The sequence below is a fragment of the Schistocerca gregaria genome, chromosome 7 (assembly GCF_023897955.1).
Source record: "Schistocerca gregaria isolate iqSchGreg1 chromosome 7, iqSchGreg1.2, whole genome shotgun sequence".
NCBI classification, from domain to species: Eukaryota; Metazoa; Arthropoda; class Insecta; order Orthoptera; family Acrididae; genus Schistocerca; species Schistocerca gregaria.
In genome coordinates, this window is record NC_064926.1 from 88,069,310 (window position 1) to 88,090,241 (window position 20,932).

General features: G+C 44.2%; 1 protein-coding gene across 2 annotated transcripts in view; it reads left to right on the plus strand.

The window, feature by feature from the left end:
- The window catches only part of LOC126281584 (aminopeptidase N-like), a 330,257-nt gene that overhangs the window by 32,511 nt on the left and 276,814 nt on the right, over nt 1–20,932 (plus strand). For both annotated transcript variants that reach the window (XM_049980666.1, XM_049980667.1), the window contains exons 2-3: nt 1,856–2,096; nt 15,885–16,138. In XM_049980666.1, the coding sequence (XP_049836623.1) occupies nt 1,857–2,096; nt 15,885–16,138 (494 nt within the window). In that variant the 5' untranslated portion in view covers nt 1,856. The remainder of the gene's footprint in view (nt 1–1,855; nt 2,097–15,884; nt 16,139–20,932) is intronic.

The following is a 20,932-nucleotide window of genomic DNA, read 5'->3' on the forward strand; positions in this document are numbered from 1 at the left end:
TACACTCCTGGAAATGGAAAAAAGAACACATTGACACCGGTGTGTCAGACCCACCATACTTGCTCCGGACACTGTGAGAGGGCTGTACAAGCAATGATTACACGCACGGCACAGCGGACACACCAGGGACCGCGGTGTAGGCCGTCGAATGGCGCTAGCTGCGCAGCATTTGTGCACCGCCGCCGTCAGTGTCGGCCAGTTTGCCGTGGCATACGGAGCTCCATCGCAGTCTTTAACACTGGTAGCATGCCGCGACAGCGTGGACGTGAACCGTATGTGCAGTTGACGGACTTTGAGCGAGGGCGTATAGTGCGCATGCGGGAGGCCGGGTGGACGTACCGCCGAATTGCTCAACACGTGGGGCGTGAGGTCTCCACAGTACATCGATGTTGTCGCCAGTGGTCGGCGGAAGGTGCACGTGCCCGTCGACCTGGGACCGGACCGCAGCGACGCACGGATGCACGCCAAGACCGTAGGATCCTACGCAGTGCCGTAGGGGACCGCACCGCCACTTCCCAGCAAATTAGGGACACTGTTGCTCTTGGGTATCGGAGAGGACCATTCGCAACCGTCTCCATGAAGCTGGGCTACGGTCTCGCACACCGTTAGGCCGTCTTCGGCTAACGCTCCAACATCGTGCAGCCCGCCTCCAGTGGTGTCGCGACAGGCGTGAATGGAGGGACGAGTGGGGACGTGTCGTCTTCAGCGATGAGAGTCGCTTCTGCCTTGGTGCCAATGATGGTCGTATGCGTGTTTGGCGCCGTGCAGGTGAGCGCCACAATCGGGACTGCATACGACCGAGGCACACAGGGCCACCACCCGGCATCATGGTGTGGGGAGCGATCTCCTACACTGGCCGTACACCTCTGGTGATCGTCGAGGGGACACTGAATAGTGCACAGTACATCCAAACCGTCATCGAACCCATCGTTCTACCATTCCTAGACCGGCAAGGGAACTTGCTGTTCCAACAGGACAATGCACATCCGCATGTATCCCGTGCCACCCAACGTGCTCTAGAAGGTGTAAGTCAACTACCCTGGCCAGCAAGATCTCCGGATCTGTCCCCCATTGAGCATGTTTGGGACTGGATGAAGCGTCGTCTCACGCGGTCTGCACGTCCAGCACGAACTCTGGTCCAACTGAGGCGCCAGGTGGAAATGGCATGGCAAGCCGTTCCACAGGACTACATCCAGCATCTCTACGATCGTCTCCATGGGAGAATAGCAGCCTGCATTGCTGCGAAAGGTGGATATACACTGTACTAGTGCCGACATTGTGCATGCTCTGTTGCCTGTGTCTATGTGCCTGTGGTTCTGTCTTCTGTCAGTGTGATCATGTGATGTATCTGACCCCAGGAATGTGTCAATAAAGTTTCCCCTTCCTGGGACAATGAATTCACGGTGTTCTTATTTCAATTTCCAGGAGTGTATAAACATATCGACTGCTATTTTTTATTTGTGGGTTACTGTTGCTGTCTGAATTTACATATTGCAATTTTGTCAGTTGGAGATAGTGAGTGGAGCTGTGGTTGCTGAAAAATAGAGTACCAATTGAGGAACTCGAAACATTTCCGGCAATCCAGGGTTGGCAGACTGTTGTAAATACTGAACGACAATATACAGTATTACTGATGACTAACTCTCTGCTATGTGTATTTGTTGTGTTTAGTAAACTTATGAAAAAACTATATGAATTGATACAACAATCTTATACTTACGCTCCGTTATATGTTTTGCACACTCTAAACTTTGGATTCAATTGTGCCATTGTTGCTGGAAGTTGAACTTTTTAGCTTGGTGAGCCATGCAGTTATGTCGCAACTGAGCAGCCTTGCGCTATTCTCTGCCCGCAGTATGTACGCCCGCCGCCTGCTGGTGCTGCTAGTGGCGGCGTCGACGTCGTCGTCATGGGGGCAGGACCACGGGCCGCCCGGCCAGGAGACGACGGTGGCGCGACTGCCGCTGGAGGCGGTGCCCTACCACTACGAGCTGGAGCTGGCGCCATACTTCCAGCCAGAGGGGGACTTCCAGGCGCTGGACGTCGACGGGCAGGTCACCATCCACCTTGAGGTTCAGGGCAGCCAGACGGACACGGTGAGTAGCACACTCCACTACGTCGGTGTTGCGTTCTTCACCCCAAAGGCTGTTCTGATGCAGCTCTTCACGCTACTGTGTCCTGTGCAAGTCTCTTCATCTCTATACGAGGTGAACATTAATGAAACCGACAAACTGCAGGGACGGACTCCTGACTGGAAATGGAGCATAAAAGGTCCTTCGAAGATGTGTCTGGAAATGTATCGTTGCCATGGTAGATGGTGGTGACGATTGACAGTTCCTCTGAGCCCGTGCCGTATGTGACTGAAGCAGCGTGCTGTAAGCAGCAGAATGGTCCGGTGTTCAGGTCGGGAACAAACTGAGACGGTGCTTGCTTTCGGCCAAGCAAATGGAAGCGGTTGAGAGGCAGCACGGCTACACCAAAAACAAGTATCCTCACACAGTCACCAACCACAACATTTCATGCCCTTTTTGGGCATTTGTGTGGTCGCGGGTCCTTTCAGACACACGAACGTGCAGGGAGGCAGTGGACTGCTCATACACCAGATTTGGAGGACCGGGTACTACAGTGTGTTGAGACGAACCCTGGTCCAAGCTCCAGGCAAGTGGTTTGCCAATTTGGTTTAAGCCAGACTACGATTATGTGTATCCTGTGTGACAACCGCTGCTATCCCTATCACCTGCAACGAGTGCAAGGATTATCAGCAGTGGATTTCCCTCTACAGGAAACGTTTTGTCGATGGCTTTTGCTCCAGACCTTCACAGTTATGAGATTTCTGTTATCAATTCTCTTTACCGTTGAAGTAAGCTTCAACATAACCGGCATAGTCAATCTGCATCTGTGGGCTACAAATAAGCCTCTGGGAATGGTTGAGAGGGTCTCATGAGCATCAGTGTGTGGTTAGGGGTTCCTGGTGACCACATGCCTGGACTGGGCATTATTCCGCTACGGCTCAACTGAGGAACGTACCTGAACTCCCTGCGGAGTACTCTCCCTGTGTTGCTTGACGACGTGCCTTTGATAATATGACAGGTTATGTGGTTTCCACATGACAGAGTACCACTCCACTTCTGCATCACAGATTGCTGACACCTCAACATCGTCCTCTCCAGACGTTGGACAGGATGTGGAGCCCTGTAGCTTGCCCTGCTACATCACTATACTTAAAACCCCCGGATTTTCACCTGTGTGGGCATCTGAAAAGCGTTGTGTATGCTGAACCAGTGCCTGATGTGCAGACCCTTCAACAGTGTATCCACAATGCCTTTGACGTTATTCGGAGACAGGCCAGAACGTGCGAAACAGTGTCATGATCAATGACGCGACGTGCGAATCCGTGCACTGCATCCCATGGATGCCACTTCGAACATGTGTTGTGATGTGGATGCGGTACAGATCTGTACTGTGTTCTGGGAAGATTTGTTGTCATTGGGCGCACACCATCCATTTCCAGAGATATGTTCATAGCACCTTTTTGCTCCATTTCCAGTCAGGAATCTGTTCCTGCAGTTTGTCCAGTATATTAATGTTCACCCCCAATATAATGGCAGTGTCCCAGATGACTCACTCATTCACTGACCGATCATCACCAAACCTCTAAAAATAGAAATTTGCAGAGGATGTGGATCGTATGCTGTAGGCTTTGTTTAGGGAGATAATGTCCGAAATTTCATTCCTAAGGGGGTAATATTTACTAGGCCGTCTTGTATTTTAATAACCGTTTAAATTTTGTGTCTAATTGTTAGTGCTCTCTGTAGATTAGTTCAGACGTTCTTTGCACAACAGTATTTAGCATGGATAGAGACTGCGACTCCTGTGTTCGGGTGCGGGCTGAGTTGGCATCCCTTCTCTCCCAGCTTCAGGCAGTGTTGGCATCAGTCACACAGCTTGAGGCTGTTGCCAATGGGCATCACTGTGGGGGTCCGCACGGGGGTTTGTCGGTGACGGCCAGCTCGTCCCACGCATCCCCCGATCGGACTACGGCTGTGGCTGCCCGGGATACTACCCACATTGAGGCTGTCCCCTCACCCTTGGTAGAGTGGGAGGTCGTTTCGAGGTGTGGCAGGGAGCGAAAGACATTCCAGAGGGCTGAACAGAAGGGCTCTCCAGTTTGTGTGACGAACTGGTTTCAGGCTCTGTCTCCAGCTGATTCTGATCTTTGGCCGGACATGGTTGCTTGTCCTGTTCCAGAGGTTACCCCTCAGTCTGCAAGATCTGGGCGGTCGCAGAGTGTGGGCTTACTGGTAGTTGGGAGCTCCAACGTCAGTTGTGTAATGGGACCCCTTAGGGATCTGGATGCAAGGGAGGGGAAGAAAACCAATGTGCACTCCGTGTGCATACTGGGGGGCGTCATTCCAGATGTGGAAAGGGTCCTTCCAGTTGCCATGAAGGGTACAGGGTGTACCCATCAGCAGGTGGTCGCTCATGTCGGCACCGATGATGTGTGTCGCTATGGCTCTCTGGTTTCCGGCGGCTGTCTGATTTGGTGTAGACTGCCAGTCTCGCTAACGGGAGGAAAGCAGAGCTCACGATCTGCAGCATTGTTGACAGGACTGACTGTGAACCTTTGGTACAGAGCCGAGTGAAGGATCTGAGTCAGAGGCTGAGATGGTTCTGTGACCATGTCGGCTGCAGATTCCTCGACTTGCGCGATAGGGTGGTGGGGTTTCGGGTTCTGCTGGATAGGTCAGGAGTTCACTACACACAGCAGGCGGCTACATGGGTAGCAGAGGTTGTGTGGAGTGGGTGGTGGGGTTTCGGGTTCCGCTGGATAGGTCAGGAGTCCACTACACACAGCAGGCGGCTACGTGGGTAGCAGCGGTTGTGTGGAGTGGACTGGGCAAGTACAGAAAGGGCAACAGCCGCAAAGGGTGTGGGGCAAAGCCAGGACATGCGGGAACCAAGCAGCAATCGGTATTGTAATTGTAAACTGTCGAAGCTGTGTTGGTAAAGTAATGGAACTTCAGGCGCTGATTGAAAGCACCGAAGCTGAAATCGTTATAGGTACGGAAAGCTGGCTGAAGCCAGGGATAAATTCTGCCGAAACTTTTACAAAGGCACAGATGGTGTTTCGAAAGGATAGATTGCATGCAACCGGTGGTGGCGTGTTTGTCGCTGATAGTAGTAGTTTATCCTGTAGTGAAGTAGAAGTGGATAGTTCCTGTGAATTATTATGGGTGGAGGTTACACTCAACAACCGAGCTATGTTAATAATTGGCTCCTTTTACCGACCTCCCAGCTCAGCAGCATTAGTGGCAGAACAACTGAGAGAAAATTTGGAATACATTTCACATAAATTTTCTCGGCATGTTATAGTCTTAGGTGGAGATTTCAATTTACCAGATATAGACTGAGACACTCAGATATTTAGGATGGGTGGTAGGGACAGAGCATCGAGTGACATTATAATGACTGCACTATCCGAAAATTACCTCGTGCAATTAAGCAGAGAACTGACTCGTGGAGATAACATCTTGGGCCTACTGATAACAAACAGAGCCGAACATTTCGACTATGTAAGCGCAGTACAGGGAATCAGTGATCATAAGGCCGTTGCGGCGTCCCTGAATATGGAAGTAAATAGGAATATAAAAATGGGAGGAAGGTTTATCTATTTAGCAAGAGTAATAGGAGGCCGATTTCAGACTACCTAACAGATAAAAACGAAAATTTCTGTTACACTGACAATGTTGAGTGTTTATGGAAAAAGTTCAAGGCAATTGTAAAATGCGGTTTACACAGGTACGTGCCGAGTAAAACTGTGAGGGACAGAAAAACCCACCGTGGTTCAACAACGAAGTTAGGTAAAAATGTTCAAATGTGTGTGAAATCCTATGTGACTTAACTGCTACGGTCATCAGTCCCTAAGCTTACACACGACGTAACCAAATATCTTAAGGACAAACACATACACCAATGCCCGAGGGAGGACTCGAACCTTCGCCGGGACCAGCCGCACAGTCCATGACTGCAGCGCCCTAGACCGCTCACCTAATCCCGCGCGCCCGAAGATAGGAAACTACTGCGAAAGCAAAGAGAGCTTCACTGCAAATTTAAAAGCAGCCAAAACCTCTCAGACAAACAGAAGCTAAACGATGTCAAAGCTAGCGTAAGCAGAGCGCAAGGAGGGCTATGCGTGAATCGTTCAGTGAATTCGAAAGTAAAATTCTATGTACCGACTTGACAGAAAATCCTAGGAAGTTCTGGTGTTACGTTAAATCAATAAGTGGATCGAAACAGCATATCCAGACACTCTGGGATGATGATGGCATTGAAACAGAGGATGACACGCTTAAAGCTGAAATACTAAACACCTTTATCCAAAGCTGTTTCACAGAGGAAAACCGCACTGCAGTTCCTTCTCTAAATCCTCGCACGAACTAAAAAGTGGCTGACATCGAAATAAGTGTCCAAGGAATAGAAAAGCAACTGGAATCACTCAACATAGGAAAGTCCACTGGACCTGACGGGATACCAATTCGATTCTACACAGAGTGCGCGAAAGAACTTGCCCCCCTTCTAACAGCCGTGTAGCGCAAGTCTCTTGAGGAACGGAAGGTTACAAATGATTGGAAAAGAGCACAGGTAGTCCCAGTCTTCAAGAAGGGTCGTCGAGCAGATGCGTAAAACTATAGGCCAATGTCTCTGACATCGATCAGTTGTAGAAGTTTAGAGCATGTTTTTTGCTCGCGTATCATGTCATTTCTGGAAACCCAGAATCTACTCTGTAGGAATCAACATGGATTCCGGAAACAGCGAAAGTGTGCTACCCAACTCGCTTTATTTGTTCATGAGACCCAGAAAATATTAGATACAGGCTCCCACGTAGATGCCTTTTTCCTTGACTTACGGAAGGCGTTCGATACAGTTCCGCACTGTCGCCTAATAAACAAAGTAAAAGCCTACGGAATATCAGACCAGCTGTGTGGCTGGATTGAAGAGTTTGTAACAAACAGAACACAGCATGTTGTTCTCAATTGAGAGACGTCTACAGACGTTAAAGTAACCTCTGGCTTTCCACAGGGGAGTGTTATGGGACCATTGCTTTGCACAATATATATAACTGACCTAGTAGATAGTGTCGGAAGTTCCATGCAGCTTTTCGCGGATGATGCTGTAGTATAGAGAGAAGTTGCAGCTTTAAAAAGTTGCAGCGAAATGCAGGAAGATCTGCAGTGGATAGGCACTTCGTGCAGGGTGTGGCAACTGACCTTTAACATATATAAATATAATGTGTTGCGAATACATAGAAAGAAGGATCATTTACTGTATAATTATATGATAGCGGAACAAACACTGGTAGCATTTACTTCTGTAAAATATCTGGGAGTATGCGTACGGAACGATTTGAGGTGAAATGATCATATAAAATTAATTGTTGGTAAGGCGGGTACCAGGTTGAGATTCATTGGGAGAGTCCTTAGAAAATGTAGTCCATCAACAAAGGAGATGGCTTACAAAACACTCGTTCGACATATACTTGAGTATTACTCATCAGTGCGGGATCCGTACCAGATCGGGTTGACGGAAGAGATAGAGAAGATCCAAAGAAGAGCGGCGCGTTTCGTCACAGGGTTATTTGGTAACTGTGATAGCGTTACGGAGATGTTTAACAAACTCAAGTGGCACTCTCTGCAAGAGAGGCGCTCTGCATCGCGGTGTAGCTTGCTGACCAGGTTTCGAGAAGGTGCTTTTCTGGATGAGGTATCGAATATATTGCTTCCACATACTTATACCTCCCGAGGAGATCACGAATGTAAAATTAGAGAGATTCGAGCGCACACGGAGGCTTTTCGGAAGTCGTTCTTCCCGCGAACCATACGCGACTGGAACAGGGAAGGGAGGTAATGACAGTGGCAAGTAAAGTGCCCTCCGCCACACACCCTTGCGTAGCTTGCGGAGTGTAAATGTGGATGTAGATGTAGAATATAGGGGATGAGAGGCTTTATGAAAGTATGTCGCTTATTGAGGCAATTTTGAAGCTAGAACTTTGAAAATTGGTATTTGGTCTCTCAGTCAGAAATGTAAAAAAATATGTGATTCAGAATTTTATAAAATTCAGCCACCGAGGAGGAAAAATAGTGCGTGAAAGTTTTTTGGGGAATCATTACTAAAGAAATGCTAAAGTATTTTTAAATCTATGTCTATGAAAATTGGTATCTGAATTCTCAATCCCTAAAAAGTATGTATTTCAGTTCTTTTGGAAATTTAACCCCTTGGGGAGCGAAATAGGGGACGGATATTTTTAAAAAATTATTCCGGTACATTACAGAAATTCCGTAGATTCGGCTTTAAAAAAAGCTCCTCGAAAGAGGAGTAGCGGCGACAGGGTCTGAAAACTCGACAACAGCGAAGAGAGTGGTGTGCCGACCCCACGGCCGTCCACTTCGAAAGACGCCACGTGGCAGAGGATGACATGGCGGCTGGTGAGCATGATGTCGTCCCATGGGCCTGACTACGTAGCATTTTAACACGATTTCTTTAGGTCACTTCCTTGTTTGTTCTCCTCATCAAGAAGTTGGGCCCTATGGCCCAGGTAAAATGTTCTGTGAACCGGCGCCCTCCTGTCCGACCCTAAGCAGAAGGAGGGGATTGCTATTGCCAGAAGTCCTCCTTCAGGAGTGACCCACTGAGTGCCGGTTCCCAGAACCACTTACACTGGTCGTTGCACTCAGAATTTATGGCCCCCAATCCACCTGTCTCCCTGTTCTCCGGACCAACTTCCTGATGAGATGGAGACCTCAGGCTTTTAACGTAGCTCACACCCAAACCTCCAGATGTCAGACACTCGCCGGCCGCGGTGGTCTCGCGGTTCTAGGCGCGCAGTCCGGAACCGTGCGACTGCTACGGTCGCAGGTTCGAATCCTGCCTCGGGCATGGATGTGTGTGATGTCCTTAGGTTAGTTAGGTTTTAGTAGTTCTAAGTTCTAGGTGACTAATGACCACAGCAGTTGAGTCCCATAGTGCTCAGAGCCATTTGAACCATTTTTTTTTTTTTTGTCAGACACTCAAATCTGTACCAAACGTTGTTCGTCGATATTGCATCGACTAAGTCATCTGTTTAGTTCGTGCTATGTGCTGTCGTCCAGTAGAAGGGCCGTAAACGTTAACTAAAAGTAACACCAGAACTATGGAGCACATCAAGAGGCTAGCTGTAACTAGCTCTTGTTGCTTCCAAAGAGAAATTGGTAGTGAGTTACATCCGTGTACCAAGGTTCCCAGGTGCAAACTCCAATAACATTTTTTTTACTGTTTTATGTGCGTATAGGGTGACAATTATTGAACTACCGGGTGATCAAGAAGTCAGTATAAATTTGAAAACTGAATAAATCACAGATATAATGTGGATAGAGAGGTACAAATTAACACACATGCTTGGAATGACATGGGGTTTTATTAGAACCAAAAAAATACAAAAGTTGAAAAAATGTCCGACAGATGGCGCTTCATTTGATCAGAATAGCAATAATTAGCATAACAAAGTAAGACAAAGCAAAGATGATGTTATTTACAATGAAACGTCCCCTTAGAACAATTTATACAAGACTGTGCTTAAACTGGCACACAATATATTTAGCGCAACGAAATCTGACTTCCAAAAATCCCTACGAAAGAATGGCCCTGACTAGCATTAACCTATACATTTCACAAATCACTTACCTCACAAAAATCTTCGTTACTCAAGCTACTGCAATACAGCGAGCGCCACTACTGCCAGCTAAATAAAAGATTCAAACTACTGAAGGCACTAACTACTGATAGGCATAGTTAGCAAATGAAAGATTTTAATAGAGAACAAACAATGTATTTACCTCACTAGTCATAATATATATAGCAGTTCATGACACCAATTCTTACAAATTTCAAAACTCCGCCATCTCTCTCCCCACGTCCACCACTGCTGGCGGCTCACCTCCAACTGAGCAACGCTACGCGCTGTTAGCATCCAGCTGCCGCTGCCCAACATTACAATGGCAGACAACAATGCAAACCAGCCACAGACTGCACACAGCACAGCCAGTGATTTTCTTACAGAGTGCTACGTGGCGTTACCAATAAGAAAACGTAAACAGCCTACTTACAAAAGCAAAGATGATGTTATTTACAGGAAATGTTCAATATGTCCACCATCATTCCTCAACAATAGCTGTAGTCGAGGAATAATGTTGTGAACAGCACTGTAAAGCACGTCTGGAGTTATGGTGAGGCATTGGCGTCGGATGTTGTCTTTCAGCATCCCTAGAGATGTCGGTCGATCACGACACACTTGCGGCTTCAGGTAACCCCAAAGCCAGTAATCACACAGACTGAGGTCTGGGAACCTGGGAGGCCAAGCATGACGAAATTGGCGGCTGAGCACACGATCATCACCAAACGACGTGCGCAAGGGATCTTTCACGCGTCATTTTGTGAACTTTTTTTTTTGGTTCTAATAAAGCCCCATGTCCTTTCAATTTCATGTGTGTCAATTTTACCTCGCTATCTACATTATTCCGTGGTTTATTAAGTTTTCAAATTTATACAGACTTTTTGATCACCTGGTATATGAAACAAAATTGTCATAACTTCTGAACGGTTTGCGCTAGGACCTCCAAACTGCATGGCTGGCAGCGGGACACGATGGTGATTAGTAGACGCATACATGGCTTGGTTTAGCGACGAAGCCCACTTTCATTTGGACGGACCCGTCAACAAGCAAAAGTGGCGCATGGGGGGGGGGGGACTGAGAATCCGCATTTCACGATGGAGAAGTCTCTTCACCCTCAGCTGGATTATGTGCGGTGTGCAGTATCCAGTCACAGAATAACTGGTGCGACATTCCTTGTTGGCACAGCGAATAACGAACCGTGCGTGAAGGTTGTGGAAGATGATTGCAGTCCCATTATAAAAAGTAACCCCAATTTCGACAAGATGTGATTCATGCAAGATGGAGTTCGACTCCGTCAAAGCAGGAGAGTGTTTGATGTGCGGGACAACCACTTTCGGGACCACATTCTGGCTCTGGGGTACCTGGAGGCAACTATCATGGGCCTCGATTGGCCGCCATATTCTGTGGATTTTAACACATGCGACTCCTTTTACTGAAGACAAGGTGTACAGCAATAACACCAAAACCATTGCTGAGCTGAAAACAGCCATTCAGGAGGTCATCGGCAACTTGTTTGAGACATCTAAAAGGGTTTTTTGGAGTTTATGCCAGTGTTCACATGGCAGTCTGCATTTGCTTCGTTTCTTTGAAAGCAGTAAATCTATAGAGTACATTTGCAGTTTCACAGATTATACAATCAGAACAGAAAAATCAAGATACTATTGTATCACCCATGCAGAAGTAATAGTACTAATTACAATAACAATTAATAATATAAAAATAAGATCAGTAATAACTACATAACGTTCAACTAACGAAGCGAAAGCTGACTGGCAGAAGGACTTTGCTACAAAACCCCAAAAGTCATTTACATGTGAGGAAAATGTTCTCCCATATAACAGTTTTACACATTAACAGTTAAAAAAAACTGTCATCAGAGGGCTTTGAAACTCTACCTTCTCACCCACAGGACGATCACTCGCCGATACGCTTTGCCTGTGCTCTGAAGCACTACAGAAAATGACACTTCTACACTTCCAAAAGAAGGAAAACTGGTTGTAAAAAGTATGGAAATTCGTGGTCCTGTTGTTAAATATAAACTAGAATATTCATCTGAATTAGAACAAGAAAGATTTAAAAGTTCAAAAATTCCAATTTCTTTCTTTAAACTTCAAGCAGTTGAATTTGCTGATTTACAAGGAAAAAGAAATTTCGTTCTACTGGACAACAGCACATATACTGAAGCGCCAATGAAATTGGTAGAAGCATGCATATTCAAATACAAAGATATGTAAATATGCAGAGGTAGTATATTCATGCCAATTGTAACTCAAAAAGCATTTTCGAGTAAAATTTCTAGCTTTCAAACCAATAATCTATCTCCTCAGCTTTACCTAACCAAATTCTACATAAATACAACGAAACCAAAATGACCAACGCAATTGAGCATTTAAAAACTTAGAAAATTGTAGCAAAAGAATTTTTAATCATTTAAAAGAAGAATGTAAAATTTTAAAAATTTATTCTAAATTAATAACATGACTAGGCCGATCTTAGTTGTTTTTCACAACAATAAATAAATTTTAATACTGCAGTTTCATCTAATTGATCATTATTATTTGCAAAGATTTTAGATTATCGATCTGGAAAGGTAATTTTATATTTATCATCTAAAAATAATAAAACTTTATCACAAATTTAGTTAGTAATTTTCAGCTTTTAAAGTAACATAAGATTTGCGTTTTTTAAGTTCTGGTAAGTTAGTGAAAACTTCTGAACAACTGTCATTGTAATTGTGAAGTTCAGCTAATAGATTTCCAATGCTACCATTCATGGACAACTTCATTTATATAGAAAAAATTTAAGGAATGAAAAATTAAACGTTTGGAAAATGTTTTAATTTTTGAAAAACTAAAGTTTTCAGTTTTTCTCTAATTTTTTGAAAATATTTTCAAAGGGAATGAAATTGTAAAGTTAAAAGTTCTTTAGTTGTTTCTAATTTGTCATTCATTTATATAATTAGAAATTTTCAGGTAGTATTCTGTCTTATGAATCATTCTTTTTACCATACATAACATATTGTATCATTTTGAATATTTTCATTAAAGAATGAACATAATTTTTATTTTTTGAGTAGTTAAAACATATTTATTACGTAGATTGGACAATTTTGAATAAAATTAAATCGACTTACATTTACATCATTATTTAATTTGGTTGTTCTTTTAAAATCTCTAAAAGGATCATAAGCTTTTAAGAAGCTATTTGGTGGATCAACTATCCATAATTCTTGTGGAAATGCTTCATTTCTTCCATTTTAACATAGATATTTTGTAATTTAACGTGAGCGATTAAAGAAGAATCAAGTAATTGATTATTTTTCGATTAGTTTGGAAAACAACAAAAATAAAGTAAGGTATATCAAATTCTGTAGAATTATAACAATTAGTAACATTTAATTCAAAATTTCATTTCCTTGTAAACCAGCAAAATTCGGCTGAAGTTCGAATAAAGAAATTGAAATTTATCATAATTACAAAGTTGGAATAATGTTAAGAAACATATTTAATGATTTTATTATTAATAATCCCAAAGGAATTCTATTTTTGATTAGATTTTTGAATAATTTACCACACACATTTTGGAAAACTGAAAACCATACCAAAGGATAAGTAAATTGGGCTTTAAATAATTTACCAATGCCAGAGTTGCATCTACCAGGATTTAATTACTATGGATCGTTTACTGAGCTTTAGGAAAAACCAGCACATTGTGATCCAGGAATAAATTAATTAGATAAAGCTTGTAAAACATGTGTCGCCTACAGAAATAATAACCTCTTAAAATCTAGACATCAAGCTGATAAAGAAATTCAATTACGTGCAAAAGAAAGAATGCATAAAAATGATTCTTCAGTAGGAGAAACAATAGCTCCAAATGCAGTTAGAGGAACAATGTATGGGAAACGAAAATTAGGCATGGCTTTAAGTGTTGCTCCAGCTAAGGAGACCTAAGCCTGCAACTTGATAAAACCGGACGTTTAAAACTTAAACAACAATATGTAAATGTGTTAACTATGTTTCAAAATTATTATTCCAAGTAAGATATTGAGAAAGTTTTATTAGATTATTCCTCAAAAACATATTTAACACCATATGTAAAATATTAAAAAACCTATTTATAAAGAAACATATTTAACACCATATGTAAAATATTTAAAAACCTATTTATAAAGTATATGTTAAAAGAAATCATTGAATTTACTTTTACGACTGGAAGTGAACAAAAAATTTCACTTAAAATGATTTTATGCTTAAACAAGATTGTGTTGTTGGTGGAAACAGAAAGATTTAAGATTTAATGATTTTGATATTTGGATAAAATAAATCCTGAAATCCAAGGAATAAAAAAAGTTTTGTGACAGTAATATTAAAAGATTCTGCTTAAACTGTTCCAGTTGATGTAAGAATAATGGTGTTTGCTGGGATAATTTATTTATTTTTTATTGTATATAAATGAAGAATGATAATCACAATTACTGTTTGAAGTGCAAGAAGTTTATAAAAATCTTCACCCTCATATTAACAACTAAAAATGAAAAACAAAGAATTGAAGATCTTTGTTCAATTTGTAAAACTAGTGTGAGTAAATTTATTTAAAAATTTTGTAGGTATAGGTGTAAATATCCGTATACAAATTATTAATGAATTACATAAACCAATTAGAAAAAATTTTAAACAGAAAAATGTAATTTCTTTTGTAATCGATGATTTATGTTACGCCCAAATATTTAATCGATGTGACTGTGTCAAGCGCTACACTACTAATGGAGTATAAAACATTATGGGATTATTTTTCCTATTCATCTGCATTAATTTACATTTATCTATATTTAGAGTTAGCTGCCATTCTTTACACCAATCACAAATCCTGTCCAAGTCATCTTGTATCCTCCTACCGCCACTAAATGACGACACCTTCCCATACACCACAGCATCATCAGCAGACAGCTGTACATTGGTATCCACCCTATCCAAAAGATCATTTATGTAGATAGAAATCAACAGCTTATCTACCACACTTCCCCGAGGCACTCAAAGTGATACTCTTACCTTCGATGAACACTCACCATCGAGGATATGCTGATTGACAAGGCGAGGCAACATGACAACACTCTGTAGAGCATGTTGCGTTACAACAGCGGTATGCAGGCGACCGTCATCCTGTTGGGAAACACTCCCTGAGATCCTGTTCAGGAATGTCAGTACAATGGTCGAATCACTAGAATGACGTACAGATTTACAGCCAGGCTGCATGGCATAGCCACGAGAGTGGCATACAAAATCTCAACCGCGACAGTAACTTCTGGTGTACGTACAGTGTGTCTAGCACGCAGACAGGTTGTTTGCAGGACCTCAACGGAATTCCTTCTAAGCAACTCATGGACGTCAATTGCCTTGAGGCAGAACCAGGTTTCGTCAGAAAAAAACGACAGATCTTCACCCTGCCGTCCAGTGAGCTTTCACATGACAACACTGAAGTGGCAAATAGCGATGGTTTGATGTCAGTGGAATGGACGCTATAGGACGACTCGGACCTGTCGTTGAAGTAACAGATTTGTAACCGTTCGTTGTGTCACTGTGGTGCCAACTATTGCTCATATTACTGTTGGAGATGCTCTAAGATGCGCCATAGCCTTATGCCAAACATGATGGTCTTTCCTTTCGGTAGTGCCACGTCCCTGGTCGGAGCCCAACATTCTTATGACAACCGCTGCCGGCAATCGTGTACAGTGACTATGTTCTTGCCAAGTCTTTTCGCAATACCACAGAGGGAATATCCAGCTTCTTGTATCCCTGTTACACAACCTCATTCAAACACAATGAGCTGTTGGTAAAGATGTTTGTCGTCTTAAAGGCAGTCTTGACTAACATCAACTCACTGCGTCCAATCTCAAAGGTAACTAACGGCGACGACTTTTACAGCGAGTATTTGAAGCAAACCTGATACACATGTTCATAGTGGCGCTGTTAGCGACCTGCACGAAGTTTGGGTAGACACTATCTTCAAGAAGTAGAAAAGCGTCTGCGAACTTTCGTTTGTGTCGCACAACTCCTTCTTGGTGTCGAGGTTTTTTTCAGTGTATGTTCTACTGTAATGTTTTTCAATAAGGACGCTGATCACTGCCTCGTCGAATATGGTAAAATCGACAGCACCATCGCTTTTAATCTCCCAACAGATTACGCTGCATGCTGGAGATTCAGTGACCATAGACCCGGCTGACATCAGGGTGAGGAGCACTGCTGAGGACGGCAGCGAGCAGGAGCTCGCAGTGGACGACGCGACGCGGGACTGGGACACCGAGATGGTCAACGTATCGCTGGGCACGCAGCTGTCTGCAGAACTGAGACTGGTCGTGCCGTTCCGGTCCCGGCTCCGCACCGACATGGACGGCTTCTACCTCAGCGAGTACCAGGCCGGCGGGCAGACTAGGTGAGCCCCAGAGTACCACCACAACTGTTCTGTGTACACTTCCCAAACAAGTGAGCTATAGGCGGACAAAAATAAGAAAACACGTTAGCATCCCTAATAAGTGTAGGAAACCCATTGACATTCAAAACGGCTTCCAGTCGTCCTGGAATTGACAAATACGCGTCCTGTACGATTTTCAAGGGAATCCTGTACAGTTCTTCCCGAAAAATAATCGCGAGCTCAGGTAACGGTGATGGAGGTGGACGGAGACCGCACACCCTTCTTTCCGAAGTAGACCACAGAGGCTGACTAATATTGAGATCTGTCAACTGTGCTAGCCTGCGGAGATGTGGCAGTTCGTCCTGGTGCTCACAAAAACAGTCGGGCCCTATCGTCTTATTACAAAGCATCAACATTGTGGATCAAAAATTGTACCATTTTGATGGGCCTGATCAGCCAAAGCAGTAACATAATTCTTGCCAGTAATGCGGCCTTGCAGAGTAGCCGTGGAAACCATGCAATACCACGATATGGTTGCCCAAACTACCGCCATGTTTCACTTTTGATACATGAGCTCGACCGGAAATCAAATACAGTCTAAAATGAGACTCATATGACCGAATGACTTTCTTCTATTTCTCCACGGTCCGTATCTCACGAAATCCGAATGTACTTTTCTGTTACGGGCATTTGCATCATTGACGTGTGGCTCTGAAATTCGAGCTCGCCCTGCAAGTCCCTGCTTAGGGAGTCCTCTTCGTGTACTTTGTTTGGTGTTGACTGGCTTCCCAAGTGAAACACTCGGCACTGATGTGACTTATGCAGCTGTCGTCATCTTGTATTGTATTGTATGTTAACCGGGGACCTAGAAACGACAGAGAGGCTCCACCTCCGCCGCAGCCGCTGTGGTCCACATGCTCATGACGACTACTGCAGTCCACTTCACCCCTCCGCCACCCCACACCGAACCACTCCTTCAGGGTTATTGTGCGGTTCGGCTCCCAGGGAACGTCTCACACCAGACGAGTGTAACCCCTATGTCTGCGTGGTAGAGTAATGGTGGCGTACACGTACATGGAGAACTTGTTTCCTCAGCAATCGCCGAAATAGTGTAGATGAGGCGGAATAAGGGGAACCACACCGCATTCGCCGAGGCAGATGGAAAACCGCCCAAAAAACATCCACAGACTGGCCGGCTCACCAGACCGTGACACAAGTCCGCCGGGCGGATTCGTGCCGGAGACTAGGCGCTCCTTCCCAATCCGGAAAGCCGTACGTTAGACTGAATGGCTAATCAGGCGGGCTATCGTCATCTTAGTTATCATTACAATCCTCTTTCTGTCGGAAGACGCGGAAGTTGAATACGCGGCAGAGGGTACAGACCTGGATACCCACTAGGGGCCTCTGTTCTCCGCCGCGCCGCTCTCCGAGGAAACGTTAGCGACAGCCCTGAACATTTGCACAAGCCCCGCCTCTTTACCCCCCTCCACAGCTACCCCCACCACACCAACCAAGAGCGCATCAATATGATCTTTGGTAGTTCTCGTCGCTGTCGTGTTTTTGTTCGTCGTTTTTTGTTTTACCGTGGTTGTTCATACTAGCAGTGTTGTGCTGTTAGTACTTCTTAGGAGTTTGTGTAATACTGTCAAAATGAAACATAGATATGCACTCTCAATAAAGTTATCATACACAAGGTACCTAATCTTGACTGTTGTGGCCAACTGCTGTCAAAACTGATATCTAACAGACATTAAAGTACCATAACATGTGTTGGAATGACACTGACGAAATTATGTACATATATTTAACAATAGGCACCTCTAAAGCTCTCAAACACTGAAGAAGAACTCACAGTAACCCTCGTGTCTGCTATAAGCAAGCAGTCATAAGAGTTCACAAGTACAAATTTACCCATTACACAGGCAAATATTAATGAAGAATGTCACTGTATAAATATCTGACTGCCTGCATTACACATTTCTACATTATCCCACTCTTATATTCTTTAGCCTAAATGAGGTAATCAGAAACAAACAAAGACGTTGACTTTGCCTTGTTTATGCACAAAATTGACTTTAGACCATCGAGATAATGGGCAGCATCCTTGGCGATACTACCAATTAATATTTCCCAACAGAATTTTTTACACTAAGCAATGTGACGTGCAGTTAACAAATATCAGATTTTTTGATACAGTGCATATGAAAGCTCATGAAATAAAAAGACAGTGTGGATACCATTTTTATTTTTCATTCTTATTGATGATTTTTCAGCTCACATATTCAATGACCATATTTCTTATTCTTTTCACAATGGTACCGGAAAAACTGTATTTCGTACTAAAGTGCGCGTCATTTACGACAGCGGCCGAGTTTAGGTTCGTTCTGCGCATCTGACGTCACAAAACACAGTCAGCTAATGAACAGAGAACGACGTTGCCGGAGCTCAACTGCAGTGCAGAGCACGGACGAGTGTCTTCAGTTTAGAAACGTTCAGTCATAAATAAAGTAATTGAACAAAAGCAATGTCTTGATAGCAGACTTTGTATAAAAGAAAGTTTGGAAAAGCATTCTTTATACCAATTGCTTCATATTCTACTAACTAATTAAACCAAACAAGCAATAAGCGTCCTAAGTCAGGCCATATCAAGGAAATTCATTCTCACAAACCGCTTTTTCGCAATAAAGAACAGTGGTAATCGTTTATTTCCTATTCTAATTCGATAAAACGTGAGTAATTCATAGTCATACCAACAGTGTACTGTTGAACGACGAGCTGCGTTAGGGTAATGGTGAAGGTCTGTGGCTGCTAAGCAAAACATTCTGACATCAAACCTTGTTTGGTGCATCAGATTTTTTTATTTAAAAACAATATCAAAGTGTCTTACTTGATGAATTTAATTCGTTTGAATGTAATTTTCTGAAGTTTCGAGTGGCAACTAAAACCGGCCATACGGAAAGTATACGCTGTGGACTCTTCAAAATTTCGTGCAATGGTTTACTACATTTAATGCTGCACAATAATTGCGTTGAACATTAAGTCATTTATCGAAGGAACGTATCAGTCAAGAAGAGGCTTAAAAATCAAATTTTCGGGCCAAATAGTTTTTGTGAAATCGAATGATAAAGTCTGTCAAAGCAGTCGGGACACCATGTGTCTGCTCAGGCGAGCAGTGCAGTGATGACAAAATCGCGCACAGCGTGGAATGCAGGGAGCACGTCTCTGTAGCAGCAAAAGGGTTAATGCGGCCGTGGTTGCTTTACTTCATAAACTGCGCGCAAACATAAGTTTGCGAACTATACTATACTATGGCGCTGCTTCTAGTGGCGCGTGCAACTGGCAATGCAGCAATCTCCCGCGTCTTGGCGGGCATGCGCGAACTGCCAAGATAAAAGAATTGAACTATAACTACTGCTTTTCTCCCTTGTTATGACTGGCATATTTGTGATATGAGCAACTTTGAAGTTGGAACATGCGGCAGACCATGCGCGGAGCTTAGGATATGGATTTGTGTGGAGGGGGTGAATGGGCGGGACTTGGGCACCGCCCGGGGCTGTCGCTAGCGTTACGTTGCTCTCCATGCCAAGCAGAGTCCGCGGCCGATGGTGTTGACGCTGTCAGGTATTTTAGGCGGCCGCGCGGCGCTACCCCGGCAGTCTGGTACTCGCCGTAGTTCGCGTGTGCATCTCGGCCATACTGCGTTCCGGTTCTCTGTATTGAGATGCATGCTGCCATTGTTGGGAGTGTTCCTGTGTTATTGTTGCTTCGCCGTGTCTGTCACCTCAGTTCTTGCTCTCTCGCCTCGTGTTGTGTTCTGGTCGATCGTAGTGTCTGTAGTCCCCTACTCGTTCCCCTGTCCCGTCTGTCCGTTGTTGGCAATACCTGCAGCCGCACCCCCGCCTGGCGGCTTTGCACCTCCATTTTCCGCCACGCACCGCTCGCCGGTCGTTCGCGGCTGTAACACTCTCCTGTCATAAGTTCCCTTTACCTTATGTCTGTGGTCACAAACGTTTTTGTTAACAGATTACCGGTTTCGGTCTTTAATGACCATCATCAGATCTGCTTGATAAAAACAAAGTCCAAATGTGCTGCAGCCATAGTGGCATCGTCAAATGTTAAATGCGGAATCAGCACCAGCGATGATGTCGCAACTTGTGACACTCTTCTCCGACCATCCTGCATTCTCACATTTTCTTCCGCATTGTGATTTAGTTGCCGGGATGCCTCTACAAATACCTAACACTCTGGCTCCTGTGGTTATGGAAGCACCCTTCACACGAGCAACAGCAATTTGGGCACGTCTGAATTCACTTAGGTCCCACACGATACACTCAAAGCTACACGGAACACTGTTGCGTCCACGACTGGCACTTACGACGTGTCAAACGTGACAGTGCAAACGGTGTGCTCGGTTAGATTCTGCATTTATGTTTAAGCACACATTTCTCGCAGTAATTCCATATTTTTGGTTCAAATGGCTCTGAGCACTATGGGACTTAACATCTGAGGTCATCAGTCCCCTATAACTTAGAATTACTTAAACCTAACTAACCTAAGGACATCACAAACATTCATGCCCCAGGCAGGATACGAACCTGCGACGGTAGCGGTCGCGCGGTTCCAGACTGAAGCGCCTAGAACCCCCTTGGCCACTCCGGGCGGCCCATATTTTTGTCCAACCCGTGTATCTTCAGGCCCGGATACACATACGGCGGATCCCTAAGCCATAGACTTTTGGCACTACCTCACTCACCCTCCTCCATTCATTTCTTATCAATTTTTGTTGTTTCAAGTGTCTACACTACTGGCCATTAC